At 32.5% G+C, this 25,075-nt stretch overlaps 1 protein-coding gene across 1 annotated transcript in view; it reads left to right on the top strand.

Annotated features, from left to right (window-relative positions):
* Nucleotides 1-25,075, top strand: part of LOC122497640 (otoferlin-like) — a 202,637-nt gene that overhangs the window by 5,555 nt on the left and 172,007 nt on the right. Inside the window, exons 6-7 of the mRNA XM_043604881.1 lie at nt 3,447-3,636; nt 7,657-7,859. Of these exons, the coding sequence (XP_043460816.1) occupies nt 3,447-3,636; nt 7,657-7,859 (393 nt within the window). The remainder of the gene's footprint in view (nt 1-3,446; nt 3,637-7,656; nt 7,860-25,075) is intronic.

Here is a 25,075-nt window from a genome sequence, read left to right as displayed (position 1 = left end):
TTTTTCAGCTAGTTGGTTATATCGTTGCAATACCAACAAAAAGCTTTAATATTTTTAACAATTAATTTTGCGCAACTCAAAACTCTTACTCTTAAGTATGAAATAAAGTAGTTTCAATTGAAAAAACCATATAATTTCCAAAAAAATAAATTGAAAAATTGAAGTGATCATTTTGTGATAATTATTATAACTTTGTGATAATTTTTTAAATTGCTTTAAACAAACGACTAATATCATGTTCTTGTTGTCACAGAACGAAACTACCCTATTGAAAATCCCCATATGGGAAACCACATGGGAAACCACATGGGATCCTATGTCAAAAACCATGTAAAACCCTACTTCCATGATGGAAACCACGTGGTTTACCATGTGGTTTCCCATGTCAAACCATATGGGAAATTGAGACAGGATTTTAGTTAGGAATAGACATGGGGAATTTGAACAGTTCATCTATGCATAAAACCATATCAAATCCCACATGTTTTTCCCAGTCAAATCCTAAACCGAATTCCATGTGAAAAACAGTATCATTTATTTATAACTATTTTCCCAAGTCAATCCCCAAGTGAAAAACAGTATCATTTATTTATAATTATTTTCCCATGTCAAATCCTAAACCAAATCCCATGTGAAAAACATTATCCGCCTTATTGAATATCCCTACATGGGAATCCACTTGGAATTTTACAAGGGATTTCACATAGGATTTTATATGGGAATTGACATAGGATTTTATGCAAGATTTCACCTAGGATTTAATGAGACATCACATAGTATTTTATTAAAGATCCAATGAAGAAATTTTCAAAGGATTAAAAATTATTTAATAAAAAATTAAATAATAAATAGTATTAGTGTTACAAGTCATCAAAAAAGTAAAAAAACGATCATTTGAAACACGTCCTCTCTGCTACAGGTTCTCAGCTTTTATATACTTCCAGAATCGTCTGAACAGCGAGAGAAGTAACTTTCGCCACCTAGCGGTGAAAGTATAGGAGCGACAGTAATCTTTAACATTACTAAGGAAACCATGTGGAATACCACATAGGATTCCATGTGGTTTCCTACATGGGGATTTACATGGGATTTTACTTAGGAATTCATTTAGGAATTTATTTCTACTTAAATTCCTAAGTAAAATCCCATGTAAATCCCCACGTAGGAAACCACATGGAATCCTACGTGGTATTCCACATGGTTTTCTTAGTAATGTTAAAGATTACTGTCGCTCCTATACTTTCACCGCTAGGTGGCGAAAGTGACTTCTCTCGCTCTTGAGACGACTCTGGAAGTATATAAAAGCTGAGAACCTGTAGCAGAGAGGACGTGTTTCAAATGATCGTTTTTTTACTTTTTTGATGACTTGTAACACTAATACTATTTATTATTTAATTTTTTATTAAATAATTTTTAATCCTTTGAAAATTTCTTCATTGGATCTTTAATAAAATACTATGTGATGTCTCATTAAATCCTAGGTGAAATCTTGCATAAAATCCTATGTCAATTCCCATATAAAATCCTATGTGAAATCCCTTGTAAAATTCCAAGTGGATTCCCATGTAGGGATATTCAATAAGGCGGATAATGTTTTTCACATGGGATTTGGTTTAGGATTTGACATGGGAAAATAATTATAAATAAATGATACTGTTTTTCACTTGGGGATTGACTTGGGAAAATAATTATAAATAAATGATACTGTTTTTCACATGGAATTCGGTTTAGGATTTGACTGGGAAAAACATGTGGGATTTGATATGGTTTTATGCATAGATGAACTGTTCAAATTCCCCATGTCTATTCCTAACTAAAATCCTGTCTCAATTTCATATATGGTTTGACATGGGAAACCACATGGTAAACCACGTGGTTTCCTTCATGGAAGTAGGGTTTTACATGGTTTTTGACATAGGATCCCATGTGGTTTCCCATATGGGGATTTTCAATAGGGTAAACATAACCCAAATTATATATATTTAAATTGTCCTTCATCGGTGATTCAAACCTGATTCATTCACACAGCGGAAGGCTCTAATATTAAGGGACAGCTTGTAAGAAAGAGTAACTGTTAAATTGAAGTTAAATTATTAAGGTTTTTATTTGAATCCTTTGCAATTAGAATCAGAGAGAAAGAGTAAATCCAGATGTCTTCAGGGATACTGAAACAAAATTAGAACTTTGTGATATCAATCGAGAATTTAAATGGAAACAAAATTTAAAAGTATTAGTTACTTATCTTTTAAAATTATTCTTAGAGTCGTAGACCTAACAAGTGATACCTCCTTCAGTGTTTGAGGTCGAAGAAATTACGTTGTCTAGCGGAAACAGACTAACAGAGAATGCAGTAGATTTCCCTTAAATTGTTTTTGGGCCAGCCAAAGTGAAAGGTCCAAAGATTAGGTGTCGATGTATATTAGATAAAACACCCCTCAGCCAAGGAGTGACAGAATTATTGACTTGACGTTGAAGTAGAAGTAATGCAGTCCTTAGAAAAATAGAAATGTGCCCCGCAGTAGAAATTATCTCCTTGAATGAACTGGACTAAGACGAGACTTGAAGAATGCACTTGGTACTTGAAGAAATTTTTGAAACTGGAGTTAAAGAATAAACTCGATGACAATACAATTCGCGATTGCTGGACTGACACGAAGAAGACGCGAAGTCACCTTTTATAGGTTGCTTGCAATGGAAAGAAATTATAATGCCACCCACTTTTATTACTTCTGGGTAATTTTTTTTCTATTGATTAATTTAGGCGCAAGTGCTTCGTCCCTGTATTAGTCCAGTGAGTGACCCTGTAGGGGGAGACAATCGTCAATGATAATATTATATGGTATCTGCTGTTCAGGTGTCAGAGAATTGGATCGATTTGATTGGGTTACAAGAATAGGAGGATTCAGATTTTAAATAATTTACAAAATATCAAAGTATAAATATACGTCGCGATGACGTAACATTTTTAACTTAAAACATTTGCTTTAAGGAACAATTGGAGATTTTTTATTCACACCAGTGTATAAATTTTGACAAGTAATTTAAAAAAAAGCTCCCAGACTTATCTCAAAAAACATCTTCTTTGACATATGCACTTTGATTTTTTTGATTTAGATGATTCTGTTGCGTGTTAGAGCGTACACCGCAAATCAATTTTTTTTAAGTCGCCTGCGGAAAATCTCATTATCTCGCTCAATTCTTAATAATTTATCATGAAAATTTAGAGAAATATTGTTCAAATGTTGCAATATTATATGCAAAGCGATAAAATAAATTAACTTTTTGCGTATCGACAAAAATAAAATTTTTAAATCATGCTCTTTTTTCACCGTTAAAACCTTACCCCCCCTTAATAACAATAACAATTTATTTTCATTTTTTTGGTATTTAAAAAAACCATAAAAATGTAAAAAAATTAATAAGTAAAATAATTATGTTCAAATTAGGCAGTAACAAGTCAAGGAAAACGCACTTTCGAATACAGATTTGATGAAAAAATCATTATCAAAGAAATGTTTCCGCCTCTATTTCATCGTGTTAGAATTGCTTTGAAAAATCGAATACGTAGTTGCAGTAGCAATGAAATTGCTATTTATACTTTAAATCTAAAGGATATATCACATGCTGGTGAAAATGGTAAAAATATTAAAACAATATTTAATAATAAAAAATTCCATTTTTTCAGAATTTGAAGTAAACTTATTCTTTTTCTAATTTTTTACTTTTATTTTCAAGCAATAAAATACGACAAAAATAGAAATAAATTATACTAATAATGTAGACATAAAAATAATTTTATCACTCGTCCGTCTTAATTGTTAAGGAGGTTGTTTACAGGTATGCAGACCTTCAGGAAAAATATTGAATTGACATTAAAGAATTTTTGAATATTATTGTTATTCGTATCTTCTGGAAGAACAAATATCAAGTTTCAAGAAAAAAATTTGAAACTTACAAAAATTGTTTATTTAGTCATTTTCTATATGATCAAAGTTTTCTTCATATTAAAAGGTTAAACTTTTTCAAAACTGATTCGATTTAAGTCAATGATCGCTTATTTTCTTCAGAAAATTATTCTCTATAACTTGACCGCTCAGATTTATAAACAAATACACCGTTTTGAAAATATGCTTATTTGTTTAAAGAAGTGATTTAATTAAAAAAAATTTTAAACAAATAAGCATATTTTTAAGGAGTTACACCACTCTAGGATTTTCAAAAAATCGAAAATTTTTTTTTTTGCTTAAAGTACACTTTAGGGTCCTAAAAACATAATTCGATTGGTAGAATGGTGAAAAAATAATTTTTTTTCCTTTCTAATCCGCTGTAATGTCGGAGGGTTCGGAGCGGCTTGTGTCCCCTTTCTACCCCTTTCCCCTCTGCACTAATGCACCAACAGGGCCTTAGGGCTCTAATAGTTCTCCAAAAGGTCGCTATGAAGTGCTTGTTCATTAATACTGCTGTATGTATGAGTCAGTCAGCTGAAAAACGGCATCACATATAACAAAATTTTCAACACTTAAAACTTTAAACAACTTTTTCTCGAAACTGCATTTTTCAAATCGGGCGACCATGGTTCTCGGAGACTATAGCACATATCCACCTGAAATTTTAACTGTAGCTTCACAGTAACATAATCTAGTAAAGTACGTACGATTTTTTTGTTATCATTGCAACTTTTTTTTTATAAACAATTTAATGCTAATTTTTTTGGTCAAAAATTGACCATTTTTTTAAAAAATCCGCCATTTTGCGAAAAATTGATGTAAAACTAACATCGTACGTACTTTACTAGCAAATCTTATGTAGATTAAGATCCCGTTATTGATTTTGATTCAGATATCACGAGTTCCTGGAATTACGGTCGCCCGTAGAGGCCTTCTTGAAGAAGGTGATTCCAAAGATTGGCTTAAAAGCCGCCATTTTTTATCAACATGTGAAAATAAAAATTTTTTTATATACTTAAATACATGTTTAATAAAGCCTAAAAAAGAGAAATTCAATTATTTTTTCCATACTCCTAAAATAAATTGTCAAAGTTAGGCCTTTTTTAGGGCTCTAGAGTGGTGTAACCCCTTAAAGCGGTGTATTTGTTTATAAATCTGAGCAGTCAAGTTAATTATTTCATTAATTATTATTAATTTATTATTAATTGTAATATGAAGAAAACTTTGATCATAATATAGAAAATGACTAAATAAACAATTTTTGTAAGTTTCAAATTTTTTTCTTGAAACTTGATATTTGTTCTTCCAGAAGATACGAATAACAATAATATTAAAAAATTCTTTAATGTCAATTCTATATTTTTTCTGAAGGTCTGCATACCTGTAAACAACCTCCTTAAAGATGTTGACGATTTGAATGGTTTTCAAATTTTAAAAGTAAATACTTTTATTTATCATGACTCAGAGTAATTGTTATTTTCATCATTTTTAGGGTTCCGTACACCATAGATGAACCGACGGCACTCTTGTGGAGTGAATCGGGTGTCCCTCATCATTTATGTGCCCCCCTTAACTTCTACATATTTAAACGTAGCGAACAATGCGTTTTAAGAAATTCGTTTTCTGTTAGAATCACTTAAATTATTCGCAGTATATACATCTACTGTCTTATAAACGCAACACACTATCACATACTTTATACATGTGCATATATTTTAAAACTAGAATAGAATAGAATTTATTTTGTCTTAAAATTCAAAGAATTTATACAAAAAAAGTTTTTTTTTCTTCATTTTTTTTAAATTAAATTATTCTGTCTGATTTTAGGAACGAACTTTAAGTATCTCTACAACAAAAATAAAAACGCTCTTCAGCTTCTGAACATCATCTGATGCCAGCAGATCCGTCCAAAACTCACCAGGTTCCTCTATAGCCTGTTGACTTCTAAAATATTTTAATCTAATTTCTACATAGGCTGGACAAATTGCTAAGAGGTGAGAAGAGTCCTCTAGGACGAGCAAATTGCAACACTCGCAGTTTTTATTACCAAATTCAGCAATTTTTCCTTGCAAGATAATTCTATAGTTCTCGAACATAAAGAAGCGAAGTTGAGCAATCAGTTGTGTATACACTGAGAGAAGTCCGGGAACTAATACGTCCCGTGCGAGGCTTGAGTGATAATTTTGAATGTTCTTATGTGAACCCTCGATCGGGACGTCTCAAGCCCCGATAAAAAACGTGGAACGTCCCGAAGCGGGATTACTTACAACTTTTAGTTTCGGCCACGAGTTGTTCTCTCACATGCGGGAACATTGTTTGACGGACTCGGGGCGTCTGAGCCCTAGATTCGAAACATCTCAAACGCAACAAGAACAGTAGCTTATAGCGACGTCTAGCGGGAACTATTACGCCCTGGACTTCTCTCAGTGTAACTGATTTCCATTTTTTTGTCCAAATAGGGGGCTTTTTCTGTTTCCTGTTCGAGGCTTGGATAGATCTGCAGGCGGGACGAATTTAAAAGTCTTTCTCGATCTGCGATTCTCTTGGACATCTCAAACTCTCGCAACCATATTTTAAAACTAACACCTAACGTAACTTAAACGGCGGAAGCGACGCACGTATGTTTCGCAAATACATATTATTCTGTGCTTCCTTAGTTCCTTTATATATTAAATTCATTATTATATCTGCACTTGCAAGAAACTGAGTTATTCAATAAATGACGAGTATTCACTAGGAAAAAGGTGTTTCTTCAAAATGAACATTGAAAATTAATTTCTTTTATTAGGGAACAATTTTTAAAATAAATAAAATTAAATCATTAAATTAAAGGAAAGGAATTTATTATTCGGTAGTAATTTTATTAAAGGTGGAAGTTAACAATCTCTTCGAATTAATTTCTCACTAAAGCTTCTTAAATTCTCTTTTCTTAATTCATAGTGTTATCAAAAGAGGAAAAACAATTTTTTTTAAATGTACTAAAAAATTTCTTCCTGTTTTATTGATTACACTATGGTTAATGTATTTGTTTTTGTGTCTCTTACGTTTATTGGTGTACAGAACCCGCGATTTCTGTGCGAGTTTAGCTTGCATTTTTCCAATTTTTAATAATAATATAAATAATAATTTATATTCTTTTCTTTTTTATATCAATTGAAATTAAATAATTACAGTGTGTCTTCTAGTTCTGAACGACAGATGGCACAACAATTGAAAACAGAAATCCTAATTCTTTATAGACTTTCATTGTCGATAAAATTTCACTTACCGTCCGAGAATATCAATAAAAACATTTCCCAAATAATAATAAAAAATTTAACTGGTGTAAATTATTTAATAATCATAATAATGAAATTCTCGAGAGTTTATAATTTTTTAACGTCAAAATAAAAGTCTTTAATCCGCAATATAATTAGTAATTATTACTAAAAATGAAAATAATACCAATAATATAATTTTTATGTTATTATTATCATTATTATTATTATTATTATTATTATTATTATAGAATATTATTATTATTTTACTACTATTAATTAATACTAATAACAACAATAAAAAAATATTCCTTGGAGTGCGGGATCCAAGGAATCTGTAGGTAGATTTCCCAAAATTCTGTAAGAAAAAAATATATATAAAAGATAAACTTATTAAGTAAAAAAATTAGTTTCAATTTCGATTCAATTCATCATTTTTTTGTTTTCATCAGGATTTCTACCTACATTTGGACCCTCATTCATCCACTTTTATGGCATTGGATCAGCCAGAAAATTTTCCTGCATAGGAAATTGTTCGGTACCATTACCGATTTATCGCGGTAGATTGCTACTTTCATTGAAAACGGAAATCGACGATCCAGAATCATCTGGAGCCACTGGGGTTGAAATTGAACCTGCAACATCTATTAAAGAAGTAAACAGTTAAAAATATTAATCTACATAATTATTTTTAAGTATTCGAGTTTTAAAGTGAAATTTTCTTTCTGACAAAAAGTAAAAATATATTTAAATTTTCCCGGAATTAGTCACGAAATATATCTACGGCGTAGCATCCGGTATTCCCCACACTGCATATTAAAACAAAATGTAATGTTTTTAAGTTATTGTAAACAATTTAACAATCTATTCTACTGGAAATTACTTTAGAATAAGTGCTGAAAAAGATTCCACACTTGCCAAATTAAATGCATTATTCCAAAAAGTTTTTAAGCACTTTCACAGGAAAAAAAAGTCTGACTCCGTTTACACCTTAAATTCAGCCCATGTATTTCACATAAGTCTGTCCTTGTTTAACGGGGCTGACTCCGTTTACACCTTAAATTCAGCCTCAAAAATAGGCTGAAAGTAAAACTTTTTTTTTAGTGTGTTAATTTCGATAAATATTTATATTTTTTAGAATAAAGATTTAAAGTTCTTCATAATTAATGATAGTTTCTTATCAATATGAATGATATATATCGACCCGCCTATCCCATTTTGCCCCACTCTCCCCTAATCGCTATTTCTATTTTTCACAAAAAATTTAAATTTTGTATTTTTTGAAATTTTATATCTTAACACTTTAATATAATTATTCTATAATAAAGAATTATAGCCAATGGTATATATTATATTGAGGAAACTAAATAGACTCAACATTGCCCAGCACGTCAGAATTTGGAGAAAAGTGTGGGTAAAGACCCAAAAAACGTGTTTTTGTGTGTTTTCTAAGTATTTTTTCTCCTTAACCTGATGGGCTAACAATTTTTAAGACGTCTTATATTAAAGCTCAAAATGTGCACTTTAAGGGGAGGTTCCCATTGCGGGAGTCAAAAAAATTAATTTAAAAAAAAATTTTTTTTAAAGCTATATATATGCAGAATATGTGTGTATAGCGACTTTTTGATCCGAAGAATATTTTCGTTTTTATGGGGTCTTGAACTGACCGGCGTCCCGAGCACTGAGTAAAAAATGTCAGGCAAATCGAATCGATTTTTAAAAATTTTGCAAATCTGACCTCAGAATCGTAAAGAGCGACCCTAAATACCTATAGATATTTATCATATACACAAATTGAACAAATAATTGCAAAGAATGCAATTATTGCACTAAAATGATTCTCAAACTTTAAATGCTCTCTAAATCTGAATCAGTGAAATTCCACTGAAAATCAGTGAAATTTGACTGAGAATCAGTGACTCTATTCTCGCGATTTGAATCAGTGTAATTTCACTGAAAATCAGTTAAAAATAACTGAAATTTCAGTCATTTTTCACTGATTCGCCAATTAAAACAAGTTGTAAATCCAGATGTTCATTACATGAACATTTTGCTTCCTCTTTACGATCAGCAAAAAAAATTTGCTTCCTCATGGAGGAAGCATTAACGATAAATATATTTCATTTTTAAATCATTTTTAATACAATTTAACATTTACAAAATAAAGTGCATTCGTCTTAATAGAAAGAATAAAATTTTCTTATGTACAGTAATATAAATCTAAATAAACAAAAAAATTTTTAGTAAAAAAGTGAATTTTTCAAATTTGATTGTAATTAATTCTATAATTTTCAATAGAATATATACTTTATATACATCAATCGATTCGTCTTGATGCAAAGAATAAGATTTTTGATTTACTTTTCAATAAATAATAACATTTTATTGTACAGCAACATGATTTTTAAGATAAAATGAATTTTTATTAACAGTGCAAATTTTTTGTCTATAATTGGTTTTAATTCTATACATTTAAATACAATATATATACTTTATCCTTAATATGAAACGAGTAGATATGCAAATTAGGTAAAGAGAGACATTCTAATGTTATTTACTTTCGAAAGAGAAAGAAAGCAATAGCGTTAGATTTTCTGCGTTATAAACAAAGATGCCAACGACCGTCCCCAAACGCAACTGCGCTTGCGCTACAAAAATGCTCTTATTGGTTAAAAAAAGCGCGTTTATTTAAAACGATTTATATATAAAGCATTCTAATGGACAAGTTTTATTCTACCAATAAGAGCATTTGTTGTAGCGCAAGCTCAGTTGCGTTTGGAGACGGTCGCTGGCATCTCTCCTGCCTACTGGTTGAAAGAAACCCTTCAAACAATAGGCCAGGTACTCAAGCAAAGCTTTCGTTTCTCTTTAAATTTTATATATATATGTTAGGCTCAAAAGCCGAAAACGGCCAATGGCCGAAAAAAACAGCCAAACCTAGTTTTGGCAAGTGCAGTTTTGCCAAAACTGGGTTTGGACGTTTCACTTCGGCCATTGGCCGTTTTAAATTGCCAAAACTAGTTTTGGCAATTTAAATTTGGCCATTGGACGTTTCTAATTGCCAAAACTAGTTTTGGCAATTTGACTTTTGCCAAAACTGGTTTTGTCAATTTGACTTTTGCCAAAACTAGTTTTGTCAATTTGACTTTTGCCAAAACTGTTTTTGTCAATTTGACATTTGACAAAACTAGGTGAGGCATTTCAAATTGTGAGAACGACATTTGATCCAACAGGAACCGGTGCTAATGTTTCGTTAGATTTTGCAAGCATTTTTTCTGCTTGTTGTTGTAGTCCTTTTGCTGCTGCTCCCCGTGTATTGATGATTTTTTTCTTTCTACAGCACACATTGCAGATAAGTTTGCCTTCGTCAGTCATTTTATCGGAGATAGAAGTATCGTCGATTTCAAGTCCACAAATATGACACTTATTAGTAAGTAACGAAACTTCCTCGTCAATATAAGCATTCTCAGCTATTGCATTTTCGTCACCCACACCTTCAGTGTTTTTGGTATTCAAAAGTTGCTCCAGTTCCTCTTCAGTCTCAATGGAAGAGTAAACCTCTTCCAATAATGGTGAATCAATCAATCCAATTTTCTGTGGACAGCCAAACATTGCTTCATAGGGACTAGTTTTAATGCCTATATGGAGAACCTGATTTTCCTTGCTCTGAACGAAGCGCAATCCTTCTGACCAATTTTTAGTGTTGTTGTCAGCCATCCATGTAACAAGCATATCTCTCACGTCTTGATTACTCCTTTCTACTGAGCCCTGACTTTGCGAGTGGCGGGGTTTCCCGTGAACCATTTTTAATCCGGGCCACTTTTGTGCGAGATTTGTAAGTATTTGGTTCCGAAATTCGCGGCCGTTGTCGGACTGGAGAATATTTGGAGCACCAAATATACAAAATATATCAAGTAAATGATATGCAACTTCGTCAGCGGTTTTATTCTTCAAAGGGCGGAGCATGGTAAATTTCGTCAAGTGGTCCTGGTAATTCATAATAAAGCGAAAATCGCCGTCCTTTTCGCTTTGCATATCGATGAGGTCCACTTGGCATCTACTATTCATTTTACTGGACAATATAGGACGAACAACTAATCCACGTTTTTTAGTCTTTTTCTTTAGTTAACACTCTTCACACAACGATAAATAAATGTCAATTATAGGCCTCGAAATATTGACGTATTTTTTTTCAGCTCTGCATCCATAACACCTAGTTTTGTTAAATGTCAAATTGACAAAACTAGTTTTGGCAAATGTCAAATTGACAAAACTAGTTTTGACAAAAGTAAAATTGCCAAAACTAGTTTTGGCAAATCGACATTTGACAAAACTAGTTTTGACAAAAGTCAAATTGACAAAACTAGTTTTGGCAATTTAAAACGGCCAATGGCCGAAGTGAAACGTCCAAACCCAGTTTTGGCAAAACTGCACTTGCCAAAACTAGGTTTGGCTGTTTTTTTCGGCCATTGGCCGTTTTCGGCTTTTGAGCCTAACATATATATACATATATTTCAAATATCTTTGTCTCCTTCTTTCTAGATACTAAATAACATTATCGGTCTCTGTTTATAAGTTATAAACAGGGACCGATAATGTTATTTAGTATCTAGAAAGAAGGAGACAAAGATATTTGAAATATATGTATATACCCTACTAAAAATAAAATCAGGAATCGTCATGAATGGTCAGAATTTCTGAACATTCCTGAACAGTCTCACCACTTCTGACGTTTTCGAGCGTTTCTCACCATTCCTAACCAAATACTTTCCAAGCTCCTCCCACTTTACTCCCACCATTTTCGAAGCTGTGACCATTTCTGAAATTCTTGACTATTTCTGAAATGTGTGAACACATAACCTATAAAAACTTTGGTACATCTTTCTAATTTTGGTAAAGTCTAATGAAAATTTATATATGTATACATATAAAATCTTTCAAATTTATTTTTTACATTTCAGAATACATTATTCTATAAATCAAAACATTCGGACCATTCTTTTAATATTATTTAATATATTTATTTAATGTATATTTATAATATATTAATTTAATATATGTATATTTACTTGTAATTATTTAATATAGTTAATTAATAATAAATTTTGTTTCATAATATTAGTAATTTACTATACCAGTCAGTACATATTATGAGAAGTATTTGCATTATAATTGAAATACAGTTATATTTAAATTATTATTAATCATTAATAGAATAATTTCTTACTATAATGATTATTAATAATTTAAATTTAAAATTTATAAAAATTTCAATATTGCATTAATAATTCATTATTATTATAAATTATAATGTTAAATTAAATTAATATTAAATACTAAATTCATTTTAAATGCAGATATAATAATAATTATTATTAATCTGTATTCGTATTATAGTTTATGAAACATTCCAAATTGTAAAGTTAAGACTTAATTTATTATTAATTCAATTAATAATGTTAATTTTTATTAATTCACATAACCTATTATAACTAAATTGAAATATAATTAATTAATAAAAATTATTAAACAGTTTATTCTGATTTATTGATAATTTTGGTAATTGAATTTTACTATTTTACAGTTGCTCTTTATATAGACAGTTGAATCCAGAAATATGTAAGTCGGTTCGGTAGTCGCAGTCGTTAGGGCAGTTAGTTTAGGCACTAGGTTAGGTCATGCGTCGGGGTTCGATCCCCGTAGGGTCCAAATTTTAATTTAATTCCGGGAATTAGTTTCAAGTTGTTCCGTATGTAAACAAACTGATATTAATGATTAAAATATATTTTTTAAAATTAATTTGTTGCAACTTTTTGCATATTGTTTAAATAAATAAAACAGAAGTGGCTTAAAAATATGGTCAAAAATGAGATACAAATGGTCTCAAATAGTCACCAAATATGGGCGGGGTCAACAAAGAGGAGGGGATAGTAGCAAACTTGTGACCACTTTAAACTTCCTCCTGATCAGTTGTGATAGATTTCTGACGAGATCCATCCAGAATCGTAAGAAAACTGGATTAAAGTGGTCAGGCGGCCTGACCATTTGTCTGACCATTCCTGATTTTATTTTTAGTAGGGTATATATAAAATTTAAAGAGAAACGAAAGCTTTGCTCGAGTACCTGGCCTATTGTTTAAAGGGTTTCTTTCAACAAGTAGGCAGTCTATTGAGTGACCAGTGAGCAGAGATAGAGAGAGAGAAACTATGAATTAGTAGTAAGCATGAGTGCGAGTGAGATTCAAGCAAATTACATATAGGAGCGTTACTGTTGCACTCGTAGACTATTTTATACTTGTGTATATATGTATATGGGTCATTCTCATTAATTAACATTGTAATTTTTCAAAAATTACAGCTTGTAATACATAGTTACTTTTGCCGTATGGCTTTTTTAATTAAAATTTTTTATAAGACACTGTAGCGTTATAAATGAATAAATGCTAACAAACGAAATTAATAGATTGTTTCAAAATTATCAAATTTGATCAGATTCTTTTAAAACTTGTTACTCGGGGGTTTTTAGGTCGATGATAACGAATCTGAAATCACTTTTTAGAAATTGAAAACGACGGATCCAATATGGCTAATAGTTTTTAAAATTTGATTAGGTTCGTTTAAATCTTATTATTCGGGGGTTAATAGGGTCGCTGATTCTAACTCTGAAGTCACTTTTGAGAAATTCTAGCGTCATACTATTATGTAATGAAAATAAATTATATTATTATTGGGTACAAGTTTCAAGCGAATTGCATTAAATTTTGAAATTTTTTTAGCTATATTAGATCCACCATTTTTAGGGTTCCGTACACCTACGGTGTATCGGCGGAACCCTATTGGTGAGACTCTGTTGTCCGTAGCCAAATCGTGTCCCCCCCCCTAGCGGCTAAACTATTTGACCTAAAGAGCTCAAATTTGGTCCAGATATGTATTTTCACTCGTAGATTACAGGAAAAATATAGCGAATGTGATTGGACGTGATGGGCATAGCGTTGTCAAGGAAATAACAAGATTTTTGGCCAAAAATGCATAAAAAGTGACCATTCCCCCCCCCCCCCTTAACTTCTAAACTATTCGACATGGAGAGCTGAAATTTTGCATGCTGGTGTATTTTTACTCGAATATTACAGGAAAAATATAGAGAACTTGATATGTAATGATGGCCATAGCGTTGTCAAGGAAAAACTAAAAAATTTAAAAAAAAAATTTGTTTTCCCTAACTTTTACATTATTTGACCTAATGAGCTGGAAATTGGTATCCTGGTGTATTATTACAGTCTGACGACAAAAAATTTATTTAAGAAACTTTTTAAAAAAAAATTTTTTTTTTAATTTTTTTTTTATTTTTTTTTTAAAAAAAAAAATTTTTTTTAAATTTTTTTTAGTTTAAACACGTGGCATTAAATATTTTAAGGAAGAGTGAAATTTTAAGAGAATAAATAAGAGATTGTTTTCTGACTTTAATTTCTTAACTAAAAATAAAAAAAAATTGGACAAGTGCGAGTTGTACTCGCACTGCAATGGCGGGTTCCGTACACAAATATTAAAACAATACTTGCAACATTTATCGGTAATTAGTAGAATTAAAATAAACAATTAAAAAAATATATGGGACATTCCACGTCAACACGGACAGAGCTCTAAACAAAAATTGCTTTGATGGATTTAAACGTTCTAGGGCTTAAAAGATTTCTACGTTCATGTACTTTAAGATGCCGATGGGCGTTTTTTGCAAAATTCCATTTCCGATGCCAATAGAACTGTCAAAAGTCAAAAGGTCCAAAAATCTCAAAATACTTTTATGAATTAAAAGCAAAAAACGAGGTAAATTATTCTGTAACTCATTCTTTATCAGTTTTTAGGGTTCCCGAATATAAATCTAAAGTTTTTTTTTTAAAATCCAAAATGGCGAATTCAATATGGCGGACAAAATTCAAATTTGATCAGATTCGATTAAAACTTGTTACTCGGGGGTTTTTAGGGTCGCTGATTACGAATCTGAAGTCACTTTTTAAAAATTCAAAATGGCGGATCCAATATGGCGGAAAAAATTTTCAAATTTGATCCGATTCCCTTAAAACGTGTTACTCGGGGGCTTTTGGGGTCGCAGATTATGAATATGAAGTTACTTTGTGTTTGAGACTTTAAATTCATAATCAGATACGCTAAAAACCACCGAGTAACACTTTTTAATTAAATCTGATCAAATTAAAAAATTTGATCCGCCATTTTGAATTTCTACAAAGTAACTTCATATTCATAATCTGCGACCCCAAAAGCCCCCGAGTAACACGTTTTAAGGGAATCGGATCAAATTTGAAAATTTTTTCCGCCATATTGGATCCGCCATTTTGAATTTTTAAAAAGTGACTTCAGATTCGTAATCAGCGACCCTAAAAACCCCCGAGTAACAAGTTTTAATCGAATCTGATCAAATTTGAATTTTGTCCGCCATATTGAATTCGCCATTTTGGATTTTAAAAAAAAAAACTTTAGATTTATATTCGGGAACCCTAAAAACTGATAAAGAATGAGTTACAGAATAATTTACCTCGTTTTTTGCTTTTAATTCATAAAAGTATTTTGAGATTTTTGGATCTTTTGACTTTTGACAGTTCTATTGGCATCGGAAATGGAATTTTGCAAAAAACGCCCATCGACATCTTAAAGTACATGAACGTAGAAATCTTTTAAGCCCTAGAACGTTTAAATCCATCAAAGCAATTTTTGTTTAGAGCTCTGTCCGTGTTGACGTGGAATGTCCCATATTTAAATCATTTGATAAGAAGAAATAACTAAAAAAAATTAAAGTATTGTATATCTAATATTGTAAACAATAATAAGCAGAGGAACAAAATTTTCAAAATTTATTATAGTTCCTCTGCTTATTATTGTTTACAATATTAGATATACAATACTTTAATTTTTTTTAGTTATTTTTTTTTTATCAAATGATTTTAACATATTTTTATAATTGTTTATTTTAATTCTACTAATTACCGATCAATGTTGCAAGTATTGTTTTAATATTTGTGTACGGAACCCGCCATTGCAGTGCGAGTACAACTCGCACTTGTCCAATTTTTTATTTCTAAAAAATTATTTCACAGCACCGAAACTTTCCTAAAATTTTATTAAATATTTACTTGCAATATTCGGCATATTTAACTGAAAAGTTTAGTGAAAATTGTGTAAAGATTTAAATGTCCCGATTAAATGAATGTTCAGGAAAGTTTCGCGCTAAACATTTATTTAATCGGGACATTTAAATCTTTACACAACTTTCAATAAACATTGCAATTACATATTCTGAACATTGCAAGTAAATATTTAATAAATTTTTAGAAAAGTTTTGGTGCTGTGGGGGCAGATTCGTAATCAGTGATCACATAAAAGTAATTGTCTTAAGTTTTAATAATTATAATGCTTTTTTTACAAACTGCAGTATAGAATATATTTTAATTTTATTGTACAAATGTAAAATATTAGTTAAAAATATTAAAAATTACAAAAACTACAATTTTTAAAAAATCTAATTTTTGTCGCTTTTCTAAAAACTTGACTACTTTTAGTATTTATTTCTATAATAAAATATTTATAATAAAACTTTTCAATTGTAAAAACTTATTCTTAAATGTTTAATCTAATAAAATATGATAATTTGTCCTCCATATTGGATCCGCCATTTCGATTTTCTAAAAAGTGATTTCAGATTCGTAACTTTGAAACAATCTATTTATTTTGCTTCCTCTTAAAGAAAGCCTTATAGAGATATCGATTTCCGAATTTTTTAGAATCAACTATGTTTACAAATTTTCAAGTGTAGTATATATAATTCGTCGAGAGGAACAACACATAAATACACACATACACACATAAATACAGATTTATGTGTGTATGTACACGGAGAAAAATAGTTAGCTATTTCAGCTAATTTTTAGCTACCTTAGCTAACCTTAATTGCTATTATATGGATAGCAATTATTGTTAGCTAAGGCAGCTAATAATTAGCTAAAATAGCTAAATTGTTTTGCTAAAACAGCTAATTATAAGCTGTAATAAATAAAAATTAGCTATCCATATAATAGCAAACTAATTTTTTTCCGTGTATGTGTGTGTGTACCCTCCCTAGGGGTTTCAAGACCTTGCCGTTGGTGGGAGGTGCAAGAGGGGCTTTTACCCAGTGGGAGGCTACTTCTCGATATCTCTCGTGGAGACTGAGGGGGTGAACCCTTTAAAATGGGTCGGCCGCTACAGAAACCGAATCTTCTGTGTTTCGCTGGGCAGTGTCCAAGGGCATGGGGATTTAGAGGGATATCAAGAGAGACGGGATGGACAGAGGCTTAACCGCGGGTCCATTCCGAAGACTTCCTACTGGTGGAAGTCTGACTAAGAAGAAACTCTTCCATGGTTACGTTGTCTGTGCCATGGCGATTGAGGCGCGAGTCTCTGCCACCTAATCCGTGATGAACTCGTGTCCATGAATGAATGATACTAGGGTTAACAAATCCGTCATGTTCTTCCGTGGGGAGGGGGTTGGACGGGGGACGACCTTCGCTGAGCACAATTAACCGTAAACCGTAAAGCTCGGGAACGGTTGTGTTACAGGAAGGGCCCGTCTTCTGGACGACCTGTCCCCGGGGTGGGGCTCGAATGAAGGTATCTTGAACGAGACTCTGAGATACCAGGCGAACTTTCAGATGTAATTTAGCCATTTCTTTAAATAGAGGCTCTTTAAGGATTGACCTTTCTTTCCTCTTTTCTCGTGGGACCATAATTGATACTACAGAAATTAATAAAAATAAAACCACACACGTGAGTGTCGAAGAGCCTTTTTTGGGGGATCACGATGCTGGCGATCAAGGTGTGGACGCGACAGAGGGGACCGTGAGTCAGTCTTAAATATGGCTGCTTCCGGGATCCACTGTATGCAGATTAACTTACATCATTGTAAAGGCGCTTCGGCGATTCTAGCCAGGAACTTTGCAAGGATGCAGGCAGCTGAAGCCTTTGTTCAAGAACCTTGGGTTTACAAGGGTAAGATTAGAGATCTAAGTGGCTGTGGGGTGCTAGTTAGTTCACCACAGGAACCAGTTCCAAGGGCTTGTCTGATCTATAAAGGTCTAGATGCTTTCCCTCTATTGGAATTAACTACCAGGGACTTAGTTGTTGTTAAGGCTAAGTTCCTAGAAAAGAACGGAAATAAAAGGGATGTTGTAGTAGCTTCCGCATATTTTCCGGGATCGGGGGATGACCCCGCATCACCTACAGAGGTAGATAAGTTAGTAGATTACTGTCAACGGCAAGGTCTCCCTTTGATAATAGGTTGTGATGCCAATGCGCACCATGTCGTATGGGGCAGCACTGACATTAACGACAGAGGCAGAAGACTTTTAGATTTTCTGATAGATACAGATTTAGATATTTTAAATCAGGGTAATGAGCCAACTTTCGTTACTGTTAACAGAAAAGAGGTGTTGGATATTACGATCTGTTCCAAGTATTTGTGTGGTGGCGTGAGGGACTGAAGGGTGTCTGATGAAGATTCCCTCTCGGACCACAGGCTTATGACGTTTAGATTGGAATCAAAGGATCGCGAACAGGAGTGGGTACGTAATCCCAGGAGTACTGACTGGGCTTTATATATTGAAGACCTCAAGACCTCGCGGAATACCTGCGAGATTCTATTATCTGCTCCTTTGAAAGGAACTGTGTAGTTAAGAAAATGGGCTTCAATAGGGGTAGTAAGTGGTGGACCCCCCGTTTGGAGGAACATAGAAAAACAGTAAGAAAGGTTTTTAATAAAGCCAAGAAACGTTGGCATCAGCGAGCATGGGATGAATATCATACCGCTCGCGATTCTTACAAGAAAGAAGTAGAGAGGACAAAGAGTGTCAGCTGGAGAAGTTTTTGCGAGGGAATCGAGAGGGTACCAGAAGCATCAAGACTTCATAAAGTACTAGCTCGAGACCCAATGGCAAAATTAACTACTATTAAGCTGCCTAATGGGCAGTATGCCTAGGATAAAAGGGAGTGTATAAAGCATCTAATGGAGGTAAACTTCCCGGACTTTAGAGAAGGTTTGGAGAACAGCCATGGCATAGGACCAGGCAGGAACCGAGTATATCGGAAACACTGGAAACTAGCAGCCAGGGTCGTAACTCCGGAAGGGATTGATTGGGCAATAAGCACTTTTAAACCATTTAAGGCTTCAGGGGGGACGGTATATATCCGGTTCTTTTGCAAAACGGATTGGAGTGTATTAGAGTACCCCTGTGTAAAATTATGAGAGCGTGTATAGCTCTTGGTTACACACCGGAGTCTTAGAAAAAGACGAGGGTTGTGTTTATTCCGAAGGCCGGTCGGTCAGGGTATACTGCGGCGAAGGACTTCAGGCCAATCAGCTAAACTTCTTTTATATTAAAGACGTTAGAGAAACTGGTGGATAATTTTATTAGGCAGGAATGTCTTAGAGATCATCCCCTACATCAGGGACAGCATGCATATAGAGCAGGCTTCTCAGTAGAAACAGCCCTCCATTCAGCAGCAGGTAGAATAGAGGGACAAATCAGCAGTGGTGGCTATGCGGTTGGTACCTTTCTTGATATCGAAGGTGCCTTCCCTAACACCTCTAGCAAAGCTATCTGTAGGGCAGCCAGGATGCGAGGTGTGCCCGAGCCGCTAGTTAAGTGGATCATCAGCATGCTTCGAGAAAGGGCCCTTGAAGCGAAGTATGGTGAGGCTAAGGTAACAGGCCTTGTCTCAAAAGGGTGCCCACAAGGAGGAGTCCTCTCTCCTTTATTGTGGTGCTTAGTGGCAGATGAGTTAATTAGAAACCTCAATAACCAGGGATATTATACGCAAAGTTATGCGGATGACTTCCTTATAATTATAAGAGGGCACTCAATTGAGACCCTCTTAGAACTTACGGAACGTGCACTTAAGATTGTCAAGGATTGGTGCAATCTGACTGGACTTTCTGTAAACCCAGAGAAAACGAATATAGTAGTTTTCACAAGAAAATATAAGGTACCGAGTTTGAAGAAACCGATATTTTATAGAAAAGAAATTTCTTTTTTTGAATCTGCTAAGTATCTGGGAGTAATCCTGGATAAAAAGTTGATTTGGAAGGAACATTTTGAATATCAGTATAAAAGGTTCTGTACTGCTTTTTGAGCGTGTAGAAGGGCAATAGGGTCATCGTGGGGACTAAGCCCTAATATGGTCAACTGGCTCTATCAGATGATCTTAAAACCCAGGTTTCTTCACGCGGTGGTTGTTTAGTGGTCTAGGACTCAACTGACAACGGTTAAAGAGAAACTGGACCAACTGCAAGCAATGATTTTCAGGGGTATTACGGGAGCTATGAGAACCACGCCAACAGCTGCGTTGGGATTCATGCTAGCCGAAGTACCTCTGCATATTGCCGCGGTGAAAAAGGCGGCTCTTACTATGAGCAGGTTAACCGCGCAGGGAAGGTGGAAGGTTAGTGGTATACACACCAAATTTCCACGCTCAATTCTATCAATACTAGAATTAAGTATGGTGCAAGATAGAATGATCAAGAGGGTGTAATTTAAACCCCGCTTTAAGATCATTACACCTTCTAGAATGGACTGGAAGAAAGGTTTTCCATTTGGGGACGAAGTCTGGTATACAGACGGCTCCAAGATGGACTGCGGTGCAGGCTTCGGAATCTATCGAAAAACTGGCTGCATTAAAGTGGCTGAGTCACTAGGACAATATGCCACGGTCTGGCAGACAGAGGTCTGTGTGGATAGTCAGGCGCCCTTGGGGGCTCTGAAAAATCCCACAATAGAATCAAAACTCGTCTGGGAATGCCGCAGCGTTCTAGATAAGTTGGGTTCAGCAAATAAACTTTCATTGATTTGGGTACCGGGTCACTCGGGAATCAAGGGTAATGAAAGAGTAGACGTCTTGGCGAAAATCGGTTTCGAGACAGAATTTATAGGTCCTGAACCAGCAGTGGCAATAATGTCGTGCTTGGTTAAGGGAGCCATAGAAAGATAGGGTCAAAAGGAACATGAGAAGTATTGGGCGAACGTTAGGGTGGGAAGGCAAGGGAAAACTCTGTTGGGGCTAGCACTCAACAAGAGGCGAGCGAGCGATCTCCTAAAACTCGATAAGATCAGAGTTAGAACCGTAGTTCGTCTATTTACGGGTCATGGACTATTGAATTACCATCAGCATAAAATAGGCAGACAAGTTTCACCTATGTGCAGACTGTGTGGGGAGAGTAACGAAACTTTGACTTACATATTATCTGAATGCATAGCGCTAGCTAGGATCAGGCTAGCTAGTTGGGGTCAAGCAATTATTGACCCTAAACAGGTGAGCAACCTATCGATAGAAGAGATACTGGACTTCTGGAGAAGAACAGGACTCTAATGGGTTGCTATAAACGAGCGAGCTGGAGTCTGGTACAATGGGTTTTATAACCTAGGTGCTTACTTTCCCCTCTTGATGAAAATCCAGCTCGATCTCGGTTGTTAGATTAGATTAGATTAGATGTGTGTGTACGTCACCGATTCTTATGGACAAATTTTTTCTTACACGTTTTGACATATTTTAATAAAATTTGATAGGTGTAGTACGGTCACAAATACCTAAAATCAGACAGAAGGATTTTCAAAAATATCTAAAAAAAATTTTGTTATATAATTTTTGAAAAAAATCGATTGTTGTATTTTTTTAAATAACTTTTTTCATTGTTAAAATTTTTGTTGATTTTTGTCAAAATTGCATTCTTGACATGAAAATGAATCGTTTTATGTATATAAAGTACATTTTTTATCAATATTTATAGAATTAATCAATATTTTTATTTTTCACAAAAAATTGAAATTTTGAAATTTTATCTTAACAGTTTAAAATAATTATTCCCAAATAAAAAATTAAACAATTGGTATATGTTATATTGAGGAAGCTAAATGATCATGAAATGAACAACTTGTTGTTTGTTAACATTTATTTATTTATGACGCTATGTTGTCATATAAAATTTTTGAATTATAAAAGCCATACGGAAAAAGTAATTACATATCTCAAGCTGTAATTTTTCAAAAAGAATGGTTTTTTATGTTTAAACTTATCTTGGGCAGAGAGGAAAGTCCATTTTACAGAGAATGCACTGCAAAAAGAGGTGTCTTATTTTGAGACGATCTTACTGTCTAAAACACTAAAAACGTCTCAAAATAAGACACCTCTTTTTGCAGTGTGCCCAATGTATATTCCGGAAAGAAAGACATTTTTTTAATGTCGGTAGTGGATACAAAACAGATGTCGTTTAAAGATATGTTAATCAATATTGGGTTTTTTCATCCAACAATCAGTGAACTGTAAGTTATTTCCATATAATAAATTCTAAATTTTTTTCAATTTATATAGATAGAGCAAACAAATATTTTTAGTACAGAAGAGATTGAAATTAGTTATTTAAACAATATAAAATTTTATTTTTGTGCAGTTCTTATACATTTTTTCTATGATACAAAATTGTCTACAGATATCTAAAATGAAAATTCATTAACATTTTTCAATTTAAAATTGTATTAATTGGAAATAGATGTTAAATAACACTAAAGTAGAAATTGGTAATGGATATTGGATAAATTTTTAATTAAATTGTATTAAAAAATTTCATCTTTCTTTCTTTTGAATAAAAAGGACGTTAATTGTATTTATGATGTTTTGTCAGTGCCGGATTAAGGGGAGGACAGAAGGGGCCATTGTCCTTGGCCTCACTTTTTAGGGGGCCACCAAATTGTTAAATAAAAATAAACACAGTATATACAAAAATGTCATTTTTATAAAAAGGCTTGATCAAACCTCAGACGTATATTTTTATTGTTAATTTTTAAAATTGGATACTTTTTAAAATTTTAAATTTTGCTCTACTGATATGCATAAAATGTGTGCTCTGAAGTTTGATGTATATTGTGTATTCGCATAAATAACGTGAATTTTTTTAAATATTTTTATTGCATTTAGGATTTTCGTGTTCATATCAAACTTGGAAAACTATCTGAAATGAACATGTTTTGCCCTTCATTTCAATTGTTATATAACTTTAATATTTTCGTTATATATTTTTAAAATGTTTCATTTATTCTCTAAATCTGAATCAGTGAAATTCTACTGAAGATTAGTGAAATTTTAGTAAGAATCACTGACTTTATTCTCGCGAATTGAATCAGTGGAGTTTTACTACAAATCGGTTGAAATTTACAGAAATATCAGTGATTTTTTACTGATTGTACAACAAAAAATTATTGCAAATTTCTGTCATGCATATTAAAAATTTCATTTCATTTTTAATTGCCCAATCAGTGAAAAATGAATAAAATTTCAATTTAATGTATAAAAATAAAATTATAATACATTGTGTTTTAATTAATGAGGCAAAACAAAATCTTTACAAAAAGTTAATATATATTTTAGTTAATTCAAGTGGCATAGGGCCTCAAAAATTATTATGCCCCAGGCTACTACTGGCTTTAATCCGGCACTGTGTTTTGGTTGTTTGGATTTAGAAAATTTAATTTAGATGTAAGATGTCAGCGAGCGAAAGCTTATAAATGAATTATTTTTATTCATTTAGATCATGGATTTACTTTAAACAAAAATTACATCAAATCCAAAAAGGACGTTATTTATTTAAAAGTAATATCCATCATATCTGTCAACTTTACGAAATAAACCCATGTCCAATAAAAAAGAATTAGCTTAAGTGATAAAAATTATAATATAATAGACTATAAAAATGCAATGTTGAATAAAAATCATATGAATAAATTTTTAAAAGCTCAATCTGGCCACTACATTTACACTTATTATGATGAAACCAGACTTTTTATTTTTGACAGTTTTAACAAAGACTCTTTAAATGAGGATCAAATGAACTATTTAATTAAATAATATCCATTTAAACCACCAGTGGTTGTTTCAAAAGTTCATCAACAACCGTTAGGCAGTGTTGACTGTGGACTATTTGCAATAGCATTTGCAACATCTTTTTTTTAATGAAATACCAAACACTCCTTATTATGATTATTGTCATTTGAGGAATCATTTAAAGTTAATTTTTAAAACCATTCATTTAAGCCGTTTTCCGGAAGAAAAAATTCTATTATATCAATCCACGTTTAATTGTTAAGTATGATTGGAAGTGTCTTTCATTCAGTTGAAGAACTCCTATGTAGAAAAATTAACCCTAATAAAATTATTTATCAACAAATTCTGTGTGGAAGAATTTTAAATAGTGCAAAGAAAATTAACAATCCTTCAAAATCGCAACAATATTGTGCAATACTCAAATCCAAAAAATCCTTTTATAAAAAGCAGTGTACAAGGTCAAAAATAATATAGAAAAGTATTACTTAAGCATAAAAATTTGTTTAGTCAAGTTATTGATTCAAATGATGATAACACCGAATCTGTTATTTTAGAAAATATCGTTGCTCTAATTCCCATAATAGCAAAAATACATGATAGTGTAAAGGAAACAAATCCTTTATTTAAAACTTTCCAAGGATGTAAGCAGAAAATCATATAAATTATCGTGCCAGACAAAAATTGAAAAGAAAAATTAAAACAAACTGTAATAAAAATATAATATACACTACCGGTCAAAATTTGGAGACCATCCATTTTCAGGTGAATGAAAAATATTTTAAATTATATAATGTAGTGAAACTGAATTTTTTTATGTTTTAAAAGATGACAAAATTTTGAATCGAACAAGATCTTTCATTAGTCATTTGTCCAATATTTTATTTAGATACTTTTAAAAAATCGTCATTTTCAATGTTTTACAGAAATTTTAATAACATCTAAAATAATTAACGCTTTT

The sequence above is a fragment of the Leptopilina heterotoma genome, unplaced genomic scaffold, assembly GCF_015476425.1.
Source record: "Leptopilina heterotoma isolate Lh14 unplaced genomic scaffold, ASM1547642v1 Lhet_135, whole genome shotgun sequence".
Taxonomy (NCBI): domain Eukaryota; kingdom Metazoa; phylum Arthropoda; class Insecta; order Hymenoptera; family Figitidae; genus Leptopilina; species Leptopilina heterotoma.
This window is presented reverse-complemented; position numbering and strand designations above follow the sequence as displayed.